General features: G+C 36.6%; 1 protein-coding gene across 11 annotated transcripts in view; it reads right to left on the reverse strand.

Annotated features, from left to right (window-relative positions):
• The window catches only part of C9H12orf42 (chromosome 9 C12orf42 homolog), a 228958-nt gene that overhangs the window by 162798 nt on the left and 45185 nt on the right, over positions 1–20975 (reverse strand). For 8 of the 11 annotated variants that reach the window (XM_078338117.1, XM_078338118.1, XM_078338120.1 and 5 more), the window contains one exon: positions 16407–16505. The exons of the other annotated variants lie outside the window; for them this stretch is intronic. In XM_078338117.1, coding sequence (XP_078194243.1) covers positions 16407–16484 — 78 coding nt within the window. In that variant the 5' untranslated portion in view covers positions 16485–16505. The remainder of the gene's footprint in view (positions 1–16406; positions 16506–20975) is intronic. 11 annotated transcript variants of the gene reach the window in all.

Consider the following 20975-nt stretch of genomic DNA (forward strand, 5'->3'; position numbering starts at 1 on the left):
CTTAACCATGCAGAATCTCCATTTCTGCAGCTAGAACACTGTTCATAAAACTATCTACCCCTTTTTCATCCCAGGGTTATCTTAAGGATCTAAAGAAGAAAAATATTTAGAAAAGAGCTTTGTCAGTTGCAAAGTGCCAGGCAAATATAATACATTTCAAAGAAAAATAATCACATTCATAATATCTGACTCTTTGGCATGTCTACTCAAGGGAAGATACAGTGGAGTTTAAGACTCAGGTATGCTAATCCATCTAAAGATGGTACAGAAAGCTGAATGTGATTTCCATTTTTGTTTTGTGTTTTGTTTTGTTTTTTGAGACAGAGTTTCACTCTTGTTGCCCAGGATGGAGTGCAATGGTGCAATCTCCGCTCACTGCAACCTCCGCAAGCCAGGTTCAAGCAATTCCCCTGCCTCAGCCTCCTCAGTAACTGGGATTACAAGCTTGTACCATCACACCCTGCTACATTTTTTTGTATTTTTTAATAGAGATGGGTTTTGCCATATTGGCCAGGCTGGTCTTGAACTCCTGACCTCAGGCAATCCACCCACCTTGGCTTCCGAAAGTGCTGGGATTACAGGCGTGTGCCACAGCGCCCAGCCTATTTCCATTTTTATAAGCTATAAAAGATAGCCTAAATCCAAACAAAGAAATTGGTTAAAATGTTTATGATATCTCAATATATCATAAGCAGTTGCTGTAGCCCACCTTCTTTGCCAACTCAAACCAGAATGCCCCCAAAAAGCCACACACAAAATATATGTGTGTGCAAAGACTAAATGTATAGTAAAGTAAGCTTTTTAGGTAAAAGCGAAGCATTACTGCATTGGAGAAATACATCATTTTCGATAAGACAACCAGACCTTTAAAGTTTAAGGAGTAAAACCAGAAAAGGAATAGAAAATCTAGGTATGTCTGCACCATCAGTGTGTTGGCTAAATATTCAAGAAGAAGTGACAGGGTCATTGCTTTGATTACTCATTAAGCCCTATCTGTGTAGAACAAAAACAATGCATTTATATCTTTTGTTTGTTGCTTACCCATGGTCTGGGCAGTGTCCTGGAAAAGATCACAGCAATGACTAAGAACTGTGTTTCAGAGCTACTCCTGGCAGGTTTAAATTCAGGTTGTGTTGCTTGCTATCTTTGTGACATTCGGCAAAGTACTTAAGTCATTCGAGCCCCAGTTTCCCCTGTGCTAATGAAACTGTTCCCTCATTTCCAACTGAAAACGAGACATTTATACTGGGATCGCTGTGAAAATTAAACAGAAAACAAAGTATAGACATAAAAGCTTACTGCAGTGCCTGGCACATAGTAAATGTTTAGTAACTGGTAGCTATTGGATTATTACTTGACCAGGATTATCAAGACTCACTGAGGAGTTAAGATTTTTCTGTCTCACTATCTGAACACTTCCTCTTCTAGTTCTCCTTAACTTCCCTAAATAAATATTTTATAACTACTAGTTGTGAGGTCAATTTGGCCAGACACAAATACCAATTATGTCAATAGACTAGAATGGAATCAAATGGGGTAGAATAGAGTAGACTAGAACAAGAAATTTAATATCCACATATACCACATATGGTGAGATAAATATCATTATAAGCAATTTGGGTGGAGATGTTACTAAGATGGGATGAAAACTATATTTCCAAATGTGGAATGCTATCGAAAGTGTTTTAAAGCCTCAGCCCTAAAACTTTCCATTGTACCTTCTAGAATCCACAGTACCTCATGAGTAAATTTTTTTTCTTTTAAGTTCCAGGATACATGTGCAGGATGTGCAGGTTTGTTACATAGATAAACATGTGCCATGGTGGTTTGCTGCACCTATTAACCCATCACCTAAGTATTAAGCCCCACATGCATTAGCTATTTATCTTGATACTCACCTTCCCCCCAACCCCAACAGGCACCTTCCTGTGTTCATGTGTTGTCACTGTTCAGCTCCCAGTGAGAACATGTGGTATTTAATTTTGTGTTCCTGTGTTATTTTGCTGAGGATATGAGGATATTGGCTTCCTGCTCCAACCATGTCCCTGCAAAGGACATGATCTCATTCCTTTTTGTGGCTGCATAGTATCCGATGGTATATATGTACCACATTTTCTTTATCTAGTCTATCATTGATAGGTATTTGGGTGGATTCCTTGTCTTTGCTATTGTGAATAGTGCTGCAATGAACATATACATGCTTGTACCTTTGTAATAGAATTATTTATATTCCTTTGGGTATATACCTAGTAATGACATTGCTGGGTCAAATGGTATTTCTGGTTCTAGGTCTTTGAGGAATTGCAACACTGTCTTCCACAATGGTTAAACTAATTTGACTTCCCACCAACAGTGTAAAAACCTTTCTATTTCCCCACAGCCTCATCAGCATCTGTTATTTTTTGACTTTTAATGATTGCCATTCTGACAGGTGTAAGATGATATCTCATGGTGGTTTTCACTTTCATTTTTCTAATGATCAGTATATTGAACTTTTTTCATATGTTTATTGGCCAAAAAATGTCTTCTTTTGAGAAGTGCCTGTTCATATCCTTGCCCACTTTTTAATGGTTTCTTTTTCTTGTAAATTTAAGTTCCTTATAGATTCTGGATATTAGACCTTTGTCAGATGGATAGATTGCAAAAATTTTCTCCTATTCTGTAGGTTGTCTGTTCACTCTGATGATAGTTTCTGTTGCTGGGCATAAGCTCTTTAGTTTAATTAAATCCCATTTGTCAATTTTTGCTTTTGTTGCAATTACTTTTGACGTTTTCATCATGAAATCTTTGCCAGTGCCTATGTCCCGAATGGTATTGTCTAGATTTTCTTCTAGTGTTTTTACAGTGGGGCTTACAGTATTAAGTCCCACATGCTATTTTACAGTTTTGGATTTTTAGTCCATCTTGAGTTAATTTTTATATAAGATATAAGGAAGGGGTCCAGTTTCAGTTTGCTGCATATCACTAGCCAGTTCTCCCAGCACCATTTATTAAATAGGGAATCCTTTCCCCATTGCTTGTTTTTGTCAGGTTTGTTAAAGATCAGATGGTTGTAAATATGCAGTCTTATTCCTGAGTTCCCTATTCTGTTCCATTGGTCTATGCATCTGTTTTTGTACCAGCACCATGCTATTTTGGTTACTGTAGCCTTGTAGTATAGTTTGAAGTCAGGTAGCATGATGCCTCCAGCTTAGTTCTTTTTACTTTACTCTTTTTACTTGCAATTCTCTTGGCTATAATGCAATTCTCTCTTTTTTTTTTTTTTGTTCCATATGAATTTTAAAGTAATTTTTTCTAATTCTGTGAAGAATGTCAATGGTAGTTTAATGGGAAGAGGATTGAATCTATAAATTAGAGTAGTATGGCCATTTTCATAATATTGATTCTTCCTATCTATGAGCATGGAATGTTTCTCCATTTGTTTGTATCCTCTCTGATTTCCTTGAGCAGTGGTTTGTAGTTCTCCTTGAACGGGTCCTTCGCTTCCCTTGTTAGCTGCAATCCTAAGTATTTTATTCCCTTTGTAACAATTGTGAATGGGAGTTCATTTACGATTTGGCTCTTGTCAATTGTTGGTGTATAGGAATGCTTGTGATTTTTGCACATTGATTTTGTATCCTGAGACTTTGCTGAATTGCTTATCAACTTAAGAAGCTTTTGGGCTAAAATGATGGAGTTTTCTAGACATAGGATCTTGTCATCTGCCAACAGTGACAGTTTGACTTCTTCTCTTCATATTTGAATACTGTTTCTTTCTTTCTCTTGCCTGATTGCCCTGGCAAGAACTTCCAATACTCTGTTGAATAGGAGGGGTCAGAGAGAACATCCTTGCTTGTGCTGGTTTCCAAGGGGAATGCTTCCAACTTTTGTCCATTCATTATGATATTGGCTGTGGGTTTGTCATAAATGGCTTTTATTGTGAGGTATATTTCATTAATACCTAGTTTATTAAGAGTTTTTAGCATGAAGGGATGTTAAATTTTATTGAAGGACTTTTCTGCATGTATTGAGATAATCGGGGTTTTTGTCTTTAGTTCTGTTTATGTAACAAGTTATGTATATTTATTTGCACATATTGAATAAGCCTTGCATCCCACAGATGAAGCTGACTTGATCGTGGTGGATAAGCTTTTTGTGTGCTGCTGGATTCGGTTTGTCAGTATTTTATTGAGGATTTTTGCATCAATTTTTATCAGGAATATTGACCTGAAGTTTTCTTTTTCGTTGTTGTATTCTGCCAGGTTTTGGTATCAGGATGATGCCAGCCTGATAAAATGACTTAGGGAGGAGTCTCTCTTTTTCAATTGTTTGGAATAGTTTCAGAAGAAATGGTACCAGCTCCTCTGTACCTCTGGTAGAATTCAGCTATAAATCCATCTGATCCTGGACTTTTTTGTTTGTTTGTTTGATAGGCTATTTATTACTGCCTCATGAGTAAAATTTTATAAATCCTCAAGGTACGAAGACGAAGGGTCTGAATATTCCCTCCATCTTCGTACAGTAATTCAATATTTCCCAAACCTTGGTGCTCATCAGAGTCTCCCAGAAGGTTTTGTCATGGTAGCCTCTAAGATACTCCTTACTGATCTATCCCTCACTCCTATGATTCACACCCTGTGTAACACTTTCCCTTAAGTATGAGCTGAAAGTAGCATCTCACTTCTAATGAATAAATTCAGCAAAAGTAATTATCACCTTTAATAATAAGTTATAAAAAGAAACAGACTTCTGTCTCTCTCTCTCTCCCTCTCTTCATCTTCCTTTCTTCCACTTTTTGATCGCAAAATAAATCATATAATCCTTTAAAATGTAACCTCCTGTGGTACACTGATTGCATTTAGGGCTGGGGTCATTTACCTGTCTCTGCATCCATATCCCTTTGCCATATAATATTGTGGCACCTCCCACTGGGAATCTAGGCTCAGCCATGTGACTTGCTTTGGCCAATGTGATGCTAGTGAATGCAAACACAAGCATAGACTTCAAGGGGAGGCACTATTGGAGTGTTCAGTCTTGCCCTCCGCCATTGCCATGAGAATATGCCCTGGCTAGCCTGCTAGAGGATGATAGAGCAGAACCAAGTCACCCAGTCTTCCCAGACAATGCCCTCTAGATCAGCCAACAGCCAACCAATCCCCAGCCAAAATCAGCCTTGCTGCCTAGTGAATCCATAGCTGACCAAAAACATGTGAGGGAGCCATGTTGAGAACCAGACCAAAGAAGCTGAACCTCTCAAACACCTGAGCAAAACAAATGTTTACCACCGTAAATTGTCTGTTACATATTGGATAATATGATGTAAGAAAGCATTCTTCTTCTCTGTGCATATCACTGATGAGAACCCATGTATTTACCAGAATTTTATTTATAAAATTAAGATTTGCTATTTACTAGAATTATAAAATACGTACATATTGACCTAATCATTACATAACCATTGTATATTACAACTTAGAATATCCTTTATTGTATTAATGGGGAGAATGGGGACTAGACAGAAAGGCAAAGACCCCTGTTGAAAAACGAGAGATGGCTGCAAAACGATCTGATGGATATAAATCTTTACACACAGTGCGTTTTGAGACTGTTCCCATCTCCAAACACAATTAAAGGAAAGCAATGACCCATCCCAAGTCAAACCATGAGCCTGAAGAGTCCGGATGGTAAGAGTGAGGGTCTTGTCCTCAGGACCCACTAGAGGGTGGAACAGGTGGACTGATGTCTACCGTTTTTTCTCTTGGGCCAATACACTTCAGTAAATGGTCTCTATTTTAAAAGCCCAACTAGCAAGAGAGCTTAAGCTTACCATTTTAACTTGAGCAAGGCTAGACTATGATATCCTGAGACTCAAAGCATTAACAAGATTATGGTGCCCGTTGCCATATGTAATTTAAAAGACTTGATTTTCAATGACAGAAAACCTCATGTATGCTGTGATCTAGCTATTCTAATTTGGGGAACTTCCTGATATTACTAAAAACCAAACTTCTTTGTATTTTAGTGAATTTCTATGTATCCATTTTGGGGGGGGTGTTTTTCTCTCTTCTTTACACATTTAGCCCTCCTGTGGGGTATTCTACCTATATGCAGATTAGAAAACACCCAAGGAAAGCTAGATTTTTTTTCTACCTGGGTCTCTGGTTGTCCTAACCAGGTGCATCTATTTCAGAATGGAAATAATTTGTACCAACACCAAACTTTAATCAAAACATACAAAATAGATAAATTTTCATACTCCAGTGCTTTGGAAAATAACATTTCTGAATGTGAGATAATCTAAGAAAAAACTCTCATTGATAATGTAAATTCAACCTATACAAATTTATGTTAAATATCATTATTTAATAAACTTCTTAATCACCTTCTTGATTTTATTGAGCCTGCGTTTAACTTTTAATTAGATGTAATGATCAGACAATTATAGAATGCTTGCATTCAAACAGAAATTGATGTATATAGTTTTCATCCTCATAATTGGGACCTGCCATTCTGGATTCCAAATATATACTTGTGCACGGTTTCTTAGGATTCATTGGTGTGTATCATCCAAGGACCCTAAATGTAATGCATATGGTAGTTTCATTCATAGGATGGCTATGTAATTTTATTAACCAGACTAGTAAGTTTCAAAATGCAAACTATAATACATACAAGTTGTACCCTGTAGTTGCTTCCAGAATTAGACTTTTAAAGTTAAAATTCTCATTGTTTTTAATTCAGATCTCTTTTACTCTGGACTAAGAGGCAATCCTCCCCATTCTTGTTGTTTAACAGGACGCAGCAACTTTAGAATTCTCTCCCATTTCAAGTGCCCTTCAACACAACTGCTATTGCTTCTTACAAAAGTTGTTCATAAGCCTGGATACAAACCAAACTCTATGGGAAAAAAACAAATCGATGAATTCACCCAAAGTGAAAATTACCTCAAGATTCAGTTTTCCCTTTTTTTAGAACTAACAAGTGAATCTTATGAGTTGGGACAAAAAAAGCCAGCTGAAGTGAGCCTTTGAGAGACATTTGTGCTGGTCATGACAGCATTTTCATAGTAATTTGTTAATGTTCTTGCAAAGCAGGGGTAATTTACTCCAGTAAAATCTAGCTAGTAGCCTTGTAGATTTGAGGCCTTCAACCAGGGGCCACATGTAGGCCTTGGGTGGCCTAGTGCCTGTAGGAGTGCATAACTGCAGAAGATCTCACACCTGACCTCCTGGCTGACTTCCTTTCTCAGCCCCAGAGCACCTTCACACCTCAGATCCAGTTCCCAGTATGGAACATCCAGTTGGTGTTCAAGGGAGCAGGGAGCTTGGGAAGGTGCGGGGCAGAAGGCACAGCATTTGTGAGTGTTAAACTCAGGAAGGCGGTCTAGCGCAGTGGCTCACGCCTGTAATCCCAGCACTTTGGGAGGCTGAGGGCAGATCACAAGGTCAGGTGATCAAGACCATCCTGGCCAACATGGTGAAACCCCATCTCTCTTAAAAAAATACAAAAAATTAGCCAGGCGTGGTGGTGGGCACCTGTAGTCCCAGCTACTCAGGAAGCTGAGGCAGGAGAATCACTTGAACCCAGGAGGTAGAGGTTGCAGTGAGCCGAGATTACACCACTGCACTCCAGCCTGGCAAGAGAGTGAGAGTCCATCACACACACACACACAAAAATACACATTCATTATAGATTTTTGAACAACAGAAAGACCTCCAAACACAGAAAAAATCAGCAGTAATTGTATCTAGACATCTTGACACAGTTCCTTACAGTTTATCTCTATACAGACTAATTATTATATGCAAATTTATTGTGTATGAATACTTCTTTTAAGAAAATCTGATTTTCTGGCCACATAATATCATTATTTGTATGCACTGTAAGTTATAAAATGTTCAGATTATTGGACAATATAGGTGGTTTCCATTATTGCATAACATTGGTAACATAGCAGTAAACATCCTTACACAGAAATCTTGGTCTCCCACTCTAATTAGGTTTTCAAGATAGAGTCTCAGAAAGGATGAGTGGAATCAACAGGCATGGATGTTTCAACATATTTGATATCAAGTCAAATTGCTTTGCAGAAAAGCCACATCAATTAGACAGTGTGTTCAGCTGCATGATAGAAGAGGCCTTTATTAATGCACTTTCACCAACAGTGAGTTTTTAATCTGTGCTAATTTGACAGGTAAAACGACAGATCGAAAGTCACATTTTCATTTTATGTGTACAAAATGCATTATGTATAGCTTACTTTGCTCATAAAATTAACATATTTGGGACATTTGGAAAGCCATAAAATCAGTCGCTGAATACTGAAAGTGACCTCAAAGAGCATGGAACATACTGAAGGTGAAATGGTTTGCCCAGGCCACTGTAGTGATGAACTCAGGACTAAAACCCAAAATTTATTCTATTTCTCATCCCAATGTCCCTAACTAGAGATTTTTAAAGATAGAAACTGCTTTAAAATGTAGAAAGAATAGAGAGACAGAGGAGACTTTTAACTGTGATTTGGTAAAGCGGTTTGCCCCACTGATTTTTCAAGGCTTTTACACTTTTTACAGGTCCCAGGTTGGCGCTCCTGACATCTGGTAGCTTTTTAATTTTAACTTTTGGCAGGGAGAAGTCAAATATGAAGTTGTTTCGGAATTAACCAAAGCAAAGTATCATTAGGAAGGTCAGTCCATTCTGAAGATATCTCAAGAGACCATCTACAATCAAACATAAATGACTCCTCATGGTCTCTCTCTATTACCCAAGTCGTCTGTGGTTCAATTATGGTGAGGATGTGAAGGTATAAAGGGCACAACTAAAGATGTTGCTTGTTACCACCCTTTTAATTTTCACATTCAATTCTCAATTCCTCCCGATAAGAAAAATGATCTTTGTCCTCACCCCTTGAATCTGGTCGGGTTTGTGACTGCTTTGACCAACTATGTAAGTGATGCTATGTGATTTGTGAGGCTAGGTAATCAAAGGCAATGCATCTTCCTCTTTGTCTTTTGGGAACACTTGATCTTGGAGATACTAGCCATCCTGTGAGAAGCACCAATACCCTGAGGCCACTGTCCTATGAGGAAGTTCACACCACATAGAGAGGCCCTGAGTAGTCGTGCTGATTTGCAGTTCCAGCTGAACACAGCCTTCGAATCACCCCAGCCCAGCATGTGAGTGAAGAAGCTTCCAGATCATTCTGGTCCCCAGCCATCTGAGCCAACCTCAGCCTCTGTGACTGCCCAGTGAATGCCTCAGACATCATGGAGCAGAAGCAAGTCATCCTTACTGTGCTCTGTCTGAATTCCTGACTCACACAATTAATGAGCATAATAAAATTGTTGTTTTACACTATTATGTTCTGGAGCATTTGTTGTGTAGCAAAAAAAAGGTGAAATAGGTGGTGTCTCACTGCATTACTCTCCACTTTTTCCTTTCCTTACTCAACTTGTGAGTTACCAATGTCCCCATCATTCTTTCAAGAATCTCTGTGGATTGGATCAGTGCATTCATAACAATATATAATATTAATGTGTTTCATGAATGCATTGAAAAAGAGACTTGAATGTCACCTAGAACACAGGAAAGGACCTATAAATGGATTTTCCTGTTGCCATGAAAATGTCTGAGATGTTTTCTCTGCTCTTTATTTTTCCTCTACTTCCTATCCCAGTTCATAATTCCTATCCACATCTCTGATGTAAAGCATTTCCAGAAACTTCCCATACTTAACCTAAATACAGAGGTCAATTTCATTTAAAGTAACAATAAAAGCTATGTTGAGTTGTATGTTAAGCACTTTGCTCACATTGATTTGGCATCTTAATTGTATGAGGTAAGGCACATTAACCTATTTTGCTGAAGAAGAAACTGTAGTTTGGAGTTGTAAGGTAACACACTCCCTAAATTGTAGAGCCATTTGGACCCAGGGTCATAGGACCCCAAACCCAGGTCTTAACCTCTACACTGGTAACTTATAAGCTTTTGGTCTACATCCCATGGTAAGAAATGCATCTTACATCGTGGCCAATAAATATCCACATGTATATAACTGAAATAAAAGTATCAGGAAACAAGAACATCTTATGATGCATATAGCACATTGACCTCTCTATTTTTCCAATCTATTTCTCTTTTTTAAAAATGTAGACAGTAACCCATGAAACTGATTGTGTAACCTGCTGCAAATCGATCACAAGACAGAGACTAAAACTTCACTTCACTACCTTCTCGCATTTGACTTAAAATCTGAGAGGTCATTTTCTCAAAACTCTTTTCTTCTTATAAACTGAAGGTCACTACCTACAGGCTAAAAACAAAATGTTTTAATACAACTCAATTTTTAAAATTATAAAGAAGCCTTATAATCTCTATCCACAAATTCTCCTTCTAATATGAGACTATTTAATTAAAAAGCCCTATTTGGTACATTTAGCAAACAATAAAATTGATTTCTCAATTATATTTTACATGCAGTTGGTGGATGGAACAACCCCTGTCACAGACCCCGCCAGGCTCACAGCTCAGGACACTGTCTGCCCTCCTTGCTCCAGATGTTTGTAACATCAGCTAACCGGAGAATTGTGATGTGGTAGAGCATGAGAAAATCAGCTGGACCAATCTCAGCAATTAGAATGATGGGATTATTTTCCCATCATTTTCTTTCGTTTATTTGCAAAAGAATTGTGAGAGTAGAACTATAAGTGCACGAGACAGCATTGGGGATGGAAAGGTTATAGCAATTATGGACAAACCACATGATGAAGAAACAGAAGAAGCATGTAGAAGTGAAAAAAGAATGGAACACACATTCAGAGAAAAGCAGGGAGAGGTCCTGTGCCCATAGGGAAAACGAAGTCAAAGAGAAGCTCATCTGCTGCATAGCAGCAGGTCCTGGTGGCTTTTTGGTTCCAATTCCAGGACATACATATTCAAAATGAAGATATATCTTACTTTCTGGAGGAGATTTGCAAGGCTTTTAATTCTGTATCATTCAAAGATCTTCAATTAAAATGGATGCCCAAAATATTCTCAAACTATAAATCTCAGAGAACCGCAGTGTAAGACAGATACAGAGTCAGATGAGAGACTGAACTTCATAGAGGGTATCTGCATGCTTCTGCATTTTTGAATATTAGAAATAATAATTGCAATGCTATTTCTTTGATTAATACAATACAGTTGACAAAAGAACCAACGACACATAATCGTCTGTAAAATGGGAATAATAATTATAATAGTACCTGCCTCACATTTTTGTTACGGAGATGAAATCAGTCAACACATGTAAAATCCTTAAGACTAGTGCCTCCCATATAATAGATGCTAAAGAAATACACTTTGATCCTATGATACTGTGACATGGGCAAGTATTGCAGAACCATTTGATAGGTGAAGAAACAGATACTCAGACCTCAGGCCATGCTAAAAGTTACACAGCTTTTAGCAACTTCAGTCTTTGGGCTTCTCATCTACCCATTCATTCCACAGATATTCATGGAGTTCCAGTCTCATTCCATACAGTGAATGTGACAGGTGCAATTTCTGCCCTACAAAACTTATACTCTTTCCCAAGTCTTACCATGTTTCTATAGTACAGGTGTCAACTAGACAATCATTATTTGTTTTATGGCTTGCAAATGAGATTAAATTAGCCTAAATAAAGAGCCACAGAACCACAGAGGCATGCCTCTTCCTGTGTCTTGAAAAAATAGAGTTAGTGCCAGTCTCTTGGTCTCACTCCCGCTCTCTATATCGTAATTAATACTATAGGGAATTGAGAAATAGTATATTGTAATTCTTTGGATGATTATCTTTCCCCATGCCTCAACCCAAGACTATCAGCTCCCTGAGGGCTGAAACTATCCTCTGAATAGCAGAAAGGATGTGCATAATAAATACTGGTTAATTTTAAATGAATAAAAAGGATATAATATTAGTGCAGACATATTGATTTTTCTTAATACTCAGATCAGTCTTAGTTTTTAATGTCACTGAGAGGTTTTTTTCCTTGATTTTTGGAGGGGAGGTTTTGTTCATTTGTTTGGGGTACACCACCATCTACCACCCCATCCCATGGTGGTCTCTCAGTTTTAAAAATGCAAAAAGCCCAACAGGACTTGAAGTAGGCAGCCAGAAACTAAAATGATTTCCACAACCACCATCAATAACACTCTTATGCTCTTCCTAAGCCCTAAGCTCTAGGAAGGTAAGGACAAAAAAGGAAAGGAGTAAAGAGAAGAGAAAGTGAAGAGGAAGAAAAGGTTGGAAAATAGCACTCTATGATTTTCTGTTTGGTAATTTAATTCTGCTAAACAGAAAATCGTAGAGTGCCATTTGACCCCCTCTTCATTCCTACGAGATCAGGAAGAGAGTCTGGCTGATTGAATATATATATACACACATATATATAGGGATGTGTGTATATATGTATATACATATATATACACATACATGTTGTATGTATATTCTTGATCCCTCTTTATCTCTAATCTCTGCCTCTATCTCTATGTATGTATGGATGGATGGATACATGTATGTATATGTGTGTATATACATATGTATAAAATACATCAAGAATGATCAATAGTAATTCATCAAAAATCCATGTAGAACCCTTAGGAGTCTTTTATTTCAAGTAAACCTTTTCCTAAAGAACTATGATAAATTTGTAAATGTAAAATTAGTCATGCTCAAATAAATCTATTAGCCAAAAATATAGTTCTGGCTTTTAAATCAAGCCACCACTTTTGATTAATTAAGTCTTACCTAAAGTAGGTTTTCCTTTATTATTAACGTATTTCATCCATATCAATTCAGATTAGAGCAATTTTGAAATCAAAATAAATTTTTTACCAAAGCCAGGGTTTACAAAATCAATAGTGCTAAATGTTAATGGGTTCTGCCTTCATGACCTGTGGGGGAAGAAAAGGTGGCTGGATCTTGAAACTTCATAAATTTTTAAGCATCAAATATTGGGAATTAGCAGTAGATAGATGAAGGTTCAGAGACCCTCAAGATAAATTTTCCAAAATTAGGCTTCTCTCCTAGTTAAAATAAGTCAAAGGATTCTCTGAAAAATACAGTAAATTTGAACTTTTGTGTGGCCTTTTTATTTGTATGTCTGTGTTTTAGCAAGCACCCTGGAATGGCAAATGCTTCCTCATCGGTGGAACCATGTAGATTCAGAAAAAAGCCATCTTCCATTGAGAAAACAATTGTTTTCTATAGAGACAAAAAACAAATGCCCATGACCCAGGTCACCTCAGCCCAGCAGGCTTTTGCTGCGGCTTCCTCTGAGCAAACACAACAAAGTCCGGAGCAGTCAATCCCGCTGCTCCACACTGGGCCCCCGCAGTTGTGCTCTGCTATTTACCCTTCCTATTAATCTGTCAATGTTCTAGTCAAACATGCAAAACAATATGGTGGGCACATAGTTTGATTGGTCATTGCTAAGTAACTTGGACCAAAGATGAAGAAATGGAACTTCCAACCAACAAAATGTGAGGCCCAATTTGATTGTTAGAAAATGTTCAACAATACTAGTGCATGACAATTTTCTCAGGGTGGCTGTGATTTAGCATCTCTCTCACCAAAAAAAGAGTGGTCCCAATAAATGACATTCTAGAATCTAAATTCAGAATCTAAATTCAGGTCATGTTGCTGTTCCTATCGTTGTAGCATAGAGCTGTCTGGGCATTTTGCAAAGGAAGATGTTCATTAGAAGATGTCATCATTCCACAGTGAAGAGACTATTGAGGAATTTGGTTTGGTGCACAAGTTGAGTTTCTAGCTAACAAAATATTTTTTGAGCTGAAAAACAAGCTCAACACTTCTTGGATGCTGAAAAGTATACCTCCGTATTTCCAAAATGCAATCTGAGTTATCAAACATTTTGAGCAAATTTAATAGCTTATGTTCTTATTTCACTTTCCTCCTTTTCTGCTAGGCCAGATGAAGCCTCAGAATCCTTCTCAACACAAAGCTGTAAATAACCACTTTTATTCCACTGGAATTAACATAGAAGATGGGGTCTGTTTGTCCTTCCAGCCCTAGACCCTCAAGTGAACATAATCATCAAGTATAAGATGTACAGAGGAGCAACAACTGTCCAAGAAACACCTTTTTAGAAATAAAGAGTGTGCATTTCTTTGCTGTGTGTTTTCAGAAACCAGGAAGAATGGAAAGAGTAAATGGCTAAGATATCAGGGCATAAAGCAAAGTGAAAGAAAATATAGATAATGAAATCAGGCCAATGCGGGGTAAAATCCCTCCATTCACTAGCTATTTACAAGCTATCTGTCCTATGGAAAATAACAGCTCTGAGACATGTTTGTTCATCTATCAAGTGGAGAAAATGTGACCACATACTGCATAAGTCAGGGCATCTGACTCCTGTCCCTGATCCATTTCCTCTATCTACTTCACCATAGTAGTTCCAGGCCATATCCTTGCCATTTTTGGACCCAAGAGGAAAAGAAAGTCTCCCTTCCTATAGTGAGCCCAAAAACTGAGAGAAAGAACTCTGGCTTGATATGGATTACGTGTTAAATATTGGATTCCCACTAAAGGATTCTGACTGATCCAGACTGGTTCATATATCCATCTTGACAGCCAAGAGGCCAAAGGATTGTTCTTGGGATATTCCCAAAATCATTTGGCTGGAATAGAGATAAGCAGTTTCCTAAAGAAAGTGTTGGGTAAGGGGGTAAGTTTTCTTGGGTAGACAAAAGAGTAAATGTGTATTTTATGATCTCATGGAGTGAGAAGATTAAATAAAATAATGTAAGTAAAGGACTTACTAATGGCACATAGCAAGTATTCCATAAATGCTACCAAAGATGATGCTAATTGTCTTTATCACTATTATTATCAATCCCTACTCCAAAAGAATACAATCGATAGTAGGGCATTCACAGAAGGATACTTAATATATCACACTGAGTATTACTGATGTCAGTTGAAAATCTGGCTACTCAAATAGCACTCTCAGTGAAATAACAAAGCACAATGGCAATAGCTCTCATACTTCAATTTGAATTCAACTCTAATTCAAATTATAGAGATTTCAGTGTGATCCAGCTTACTGAAAAGAAAAATGTGATTTTCAGTAAGAACAATTAAAAAATTGATTCATTCATGCATCATAGATCTTCTGTACCAGACACTGAGCTAGACCCTGAGTAACACAGGGGAACAAAGCTGACCAAGTTTCTACCCCAAGGGAGATTAGTTTTCAGAAGGGGAGCCACAGAGGAATGGGAAATGTTATGAAGAAAAACAATACATGGTAAGAGGTTAGAAAACATAAGGTAAATTTCAGGTTTAGTGCTCATGGCAGGATTTCTGGACAGAGACATCAACAAAGTATGAGAGTAAGCCATAAGAATCTCTGGCTGAAAGCATTTTACTGCAAGGGAAGTGTAAGTGAACACCAAGTCTGGAGTGGGGCAATGTGGCCAGAGAAGAGTGAGCATGGGGAAGGAACAGGAAGTTAGAGAGCTTGCCCTCATTCCTGGCCAGATGTCCATGTCCTAATGCCTAGAACCTGTGAAGGTTACCTTAGGTGGCAAAAGGAATGTTGCAAATGTGATTAAGAACTTTGAGAAAGGGAGATCATCCTGGATTATCCAGGATTCAACATAATAAAATCCAACATAGTGGCTGAAGAGGGAGGCAGAAGAGGAGGTTGGAATGATGTGATGTGAGGAAGACTAAACCCTCTGTTACTTGTTTTGAAGATGTAGTAAAAGAAACAAAAGTCAAGGAATTCAGACAGTCTTCAGAAGCTAGAAAGGAAAAGAAACAGAAGCTCCTCTAAAATCTATAGATGGGAATGCAAACTTGCCAACACCTAGATTTTAACCCAGTGAGACCTGTGTCAGACTTCTGAACCTACAGAACTAACTGGAAGATAATAAATGTGTACTGTTTTACGCCACTAAGTTTGCGGTAATGTGTTACAGCAGCAACAGAGAACTAATACAGAATCATTCTTACTATTACCAGAGCATTTGTAGTTTTTTTGTCAGTGAAAAGTTTCTGTCTTTAGTTAAAAGCCTGGGCTTGTGCATCTTCTTAGGAACAATACCAGCTGCTTTAAAGTGAGCACATATGCCTCAACCCTAATGGTGTGAGGTTACTTTAGTAAGATAAGATATAAATAATAACAAAGGAAACACATTTCCAGGTTTTCCTAACATAAATGTAATGTGTCCTAATAGTGGCAAAAAATTATGATTTATGAAAGTATGTAAAATTATGCTGTAATTTACAATGATGTGACTATAGATAAATATGAAAACTAAGAGGAACAGCTAAACTATATCAGTGACACTGAATCAAGAATAAAAATTAGTGGCTGAAATGGAGCAAGCCTATTAACCTAAAAAAAGTAAGAAAATGTAGTATCTCTTATTCATTACCTGCATCCTGTTTGCAAAATGTCTGATAGTCAGCAAGAATGCTTCTTCCCTTTGCTTCATACATATCACTCTAGACATTCATTTGACAAGTTCAATTCCCTATAAACAATGAATGGAGAAAGAAGAGCAGGTTTACAATGATGCAATGATAATGATAGAGAAAAATTGACATCTTTAAGACACAGAATCATCCTATCCATGAACATAGTATTTCTTGCTAGTGACTTTCAATTTTGTGTGTGTGGGTCGGGGCGGGGAGGACAGGGTCTCATTATGTTTCCCAGGCTGGTCTTGAACTCCTGGACTCAAGCATTCCTCCCATCTTGGCCTCAGTAAAATTCTATACTTTTCTATGTAAAGTTCTTGATCATCTACTACAAGATATAATCCTAGGTGGTGCTTGGTTTGGTTGGTTGGTTGGTTGGTTGGTTGGTTGGTTAGGGTAAGTGGGGGGTGTGTTGTAATGATGTCTTTTAAATCATCTTGCTAATCATTTCCAAAGTACAGACATGCAATTTGATTTTATACATTGGTTTAAAACAGCAAGCTAGCTAACTTCTCATATTAATTCCATAAAAAAAGTCTGTTGACTATTTGGGGATTTTGATGTGAACAATTGTATCACCTAGTAATAGTAATGGCTTTATTTCTTTTTTTTTTTTTTTCAAATTTTTAAACTTTAAATTTTTGTCTTATTGCACTAGTTTACATTTCTAACACATAAAGCTTAGGTTCCTGGGAAGCAAATAAAGCTTAGACCCTCATTAGCATAGGCCCCTGTGAGTTCCAGGAGTTATTAGAATTTGCAGTATTCTAAGTACAGAAAGAGAAGTCTAGTGAAATTCGGAAGCATTTCTAATAAATTGTTTTAAAAGATCTCAGAATGGAAAGACCTAAATCTCAAAGTCACCAATATTTTTTGTACATTGTTTCCTCATACTCATTTTAATACATAATTTCTTATTTGTAATTCTGAAGCTTGAGTTTTCAGATAGTTCAACCAAAGGAAAGTTAAGGGTGAGGAATATTGGTTACAGAGGTGTTAAAGAGTTGAAAAAGAAAAAAAAGAAGATTAGGTGTGGAGTTGCAACAATAAGAGGAGGTGATATCAACAGGTGTTAATACTCATGAATCAGAGCCCCCAAAATAGTGTAAGCTTCAGTCTTCACAGAAGTTGGATATGGTTGGTTGTTCCTGATGGTAACAGAAATTCATATATTTCCCCATCAAGTATGATATTTGCCATATTTTAGTATTTTTGCAGATACATTTATCAAGTCAAACAATTTTTCTTCTATTCCTAGTTTGTAAAAGTTTTTGGTTTTAAATTAGAGACAGATAGTAAATTCTATTAATTATCTCCTCTGCAGCTACTAAGAAGATTGTATATTTCCTTTCAATGATGCTGAAGTGATGCTACATTAATCAAATTTCCAATATTAAATGAACCAGGCATTCATGAGATTAAAAAGCAACTTGGTCATAATGTATTTGTTTTTATTATAGTGCAGCATAGTGCTAACTTTTGTTTGTTAATATTTTATTTAGCTTTTTTTTCTTCTTCAATGATCACAAGTGAAATTCCCTTTTTCCAATTTATAATTCCTTACCTTATTTTAGTGTCAAAGTTATGCTAGTCATAGAAACACTTGGGGAATATTCTCTTTTTCTAATCACTGATAAGAGTCTGCATAGGATTTAAATTACTTTCCCCCCACTGAATAACTGTATTGGTAAAAATCACCTTATTCTGATGTTATCTTTTTGGGAAAACTTTAAACTTTTAATTCAATTTATTTAATGATTATAGGGTTATTTATATCCTCTATTTCTTTTTGAGTCAGTTTTAGTAAACTGCATTTTTCAAAAAAATTATGTTTTCTAGATGTCCAGATTTATTGACTTGAAACTGTATATAATACACACATATTTTAATCTAGTCAGCATAAAAAATTCTATTCCCTTATGTCCCTGTTTTAATTCTTAATATTATTTACAATGGATTTCTCATTTTTCTCTTGACAAATATTGCCAGAGGCTTGTCAATTTCATTAACTTTTTTCAAAGCACAAACTTTTACCTTTGTTGATTCTTTTTATATGTTTATTTTCTAACTTATTAGTGTTTCTTGTGTGCGGGGTGGTTTTTTAAAATTATTTGTTCTCTTTCCTATACGTTTTTGGGGGGCTTATTCTGCTATTATTGTGTTTTTAATTTACTATCTAGTCTTCTTTACTAACGTATTTAAATAATTGTATTTTCTTCTAATATTACTTTGCCTGCTTCCAGTGTTTTGAAATATAACACTTTTATTATCACTCATTTCTAATGCTTTTGATTTCTTAACCCATATGTTGTTTAAATGTATAATATTTCCCAATTATCATTTTGCTATTAATTTCTAAATTGGTTACATTTTGGTCCAAAAATAAGCTTTGTTTGACATCCATCTCTGAAATTTATTGAGGAGAATTTTACAGTCTCCATGTAGCCAATTTAAATAAATATTTCATATGTGCTCAGATTCAATATTTTTGAATTATTGGATGTAATCTATAACTGTTCATTAGATCAAGCCTATTAATTATGTTCAAATCATCTCTATTCTTGATTTTTTATCTGCTTGGTCTATTAATTTCTGACAGAGATATATTAAAATTTCCCACTAATGTATTGGGTCTTTCTATTTTTTTTCTCTAATTCCGTCAATTTTTATAATTTCGAGGTTTATAATTAGCTGCATAAAAGTTTAGAGTTACATCTTCTTAATAAATCATTTCATTATATAGCTCTCTTCTTTATCTCTACCAATGTTTTTCCTTAGAAAGTGTTTAGTCTGGGCCAGGCACCGTGGCTCACACCTGTAATCCCAGCACCTTGGGAGTCCGAGGTGGGCGGATTGCCTGAGATCAAAAATTCAAGACTAGCCTGGCCAAGATGGTGAAACCCCATCTCTACTAAAAACACAAAAATTAGCCAGGTGCGGTGGCAGGTGCCTGTAATCCCAGCTACTCGGGAGGCCAAGGCAGGAAAACCACTTGAACCAAGGGGGTGGAGGTTGCATTGAGCCAAAATCGCTCCATTGCACTTCAGCCTGGGCAACAGAGCAAGCCTCTAACTCAACAAAAAAAAAAAAGAAAAGGAAGTGTTTAGTCTAATGTTACTATAGCTATAGCAGCTTTTCTTGTTAGTTTTGCTAAAACCTGTACTGTTATGGTATAAGTAATGTCCAAAAATAAAATATGGCATTATGCATTTGGCTTAAAAGTATTTTTAATTACTCTGTTCTGTCATGAAAAAATCCCAAAAGTAAATAAGGAAAAACTTATCCTCTATGAAACTGAAGAAATGTATACCATACTGGAAAAATCTTAAATGATCAAGAGGCTGTCACTTCCTAATCCTACTCATATCTCAACAGAAGAAAAGAAATTTAGCCTGTCTCTATTTAAGAATAAAGCGAAGGACAGAAGTCAAATGCTGAAGACTTTCATTCTAAACTCTCTTTTTACTGGTATTTTTGTGGGCAACATTTCCTGGGGGTTTACTACATATTTCTTCTGTACTTGAACTTTTAACATTTTTGTGCCTTATGGTTTGGGGTGTGTTTCTTAAAATCAACATAAAGCTAACTGCTTTAAAAAAAATACAATCTGACAATCTTCTTTTAACTGAGAAGGTTAGCCCTTTTCTATTTATTATGGTAATGGATATATTTGGATTTACTTCTACCATCTTATATGTGCTTTCTAGTTACCTAATTGTCCTGGTTCTTCTATTTTTTGTTTGGGTTCTTCCCCCCACACACACACTTTTATAACTGACTAAATTATTTTTCGTTTTATTTTTCTAGTTTCTCCCCTCTATGTCTTAGAATTTATTCATACAGGCCGGGCACGGTGGCTCACGCCTGTAATCCCAGCACTTTGGGAGGCCGAGATGGGTGGATCACTTGAGGTCATGAGTTCGAGACTAGCCTGGCCAACATGATAACACCCCATCTCATTTTCTTTTAACAAAAAAATAAAAATAAAAATAAAGTTAAAAAAAAGAAGTTATTCATACAATTTTCCCTTTATACTAAAACATGTATACTAACTTAAAATCTAAATATTTAATAAATTTAACACTTGTAAATAAAACAAGGATCTTTCACACTGACCACCCCTCTGCCAAATTGAAAGCTGTTGTTGTCCAATATTTTAGATCTCTAAATTGCTGTTCTTTCCCTCCACAAGTTAGACATTGTCATTATTATTGTTCTGATTTTATGCAGTCAACTGTTATTTTGATTTATGCACATACTTATCAATATCCTTCATAATCAGTCTTTTCTGATTTCAGATCTGTCTGGGATTATACCTTTTCTTCTTAAAGAAAATCCTTTAGAATCACCTGTAGTGAGGGTCTACTGGTGGTAAACTCTCAGGTCTGTTTGAAAATGTCTTTATTTTATCCTTGCACTTGAATATATGGTTTTGCTGGATGTGCAGTTCTAGGTTGACAATTATTTTCTCTCGGTCCACTTAAGGTATTATTCCACCATCTTATAGTTTTCATTATTTCTGT

Source organism: Callithrix jacchus, chromosome 9 (assembly GCF_049354715.1).
Source record: "Callithrix jacchus isolate 240 chromosome 9, calJac240_pri, whole genome shotgun sequence".
NCBI lineage: Eukaryota > Metazoa > Chordata > Mammalia > Primates > Cebidae > Callithrix > Callithrix jacchus.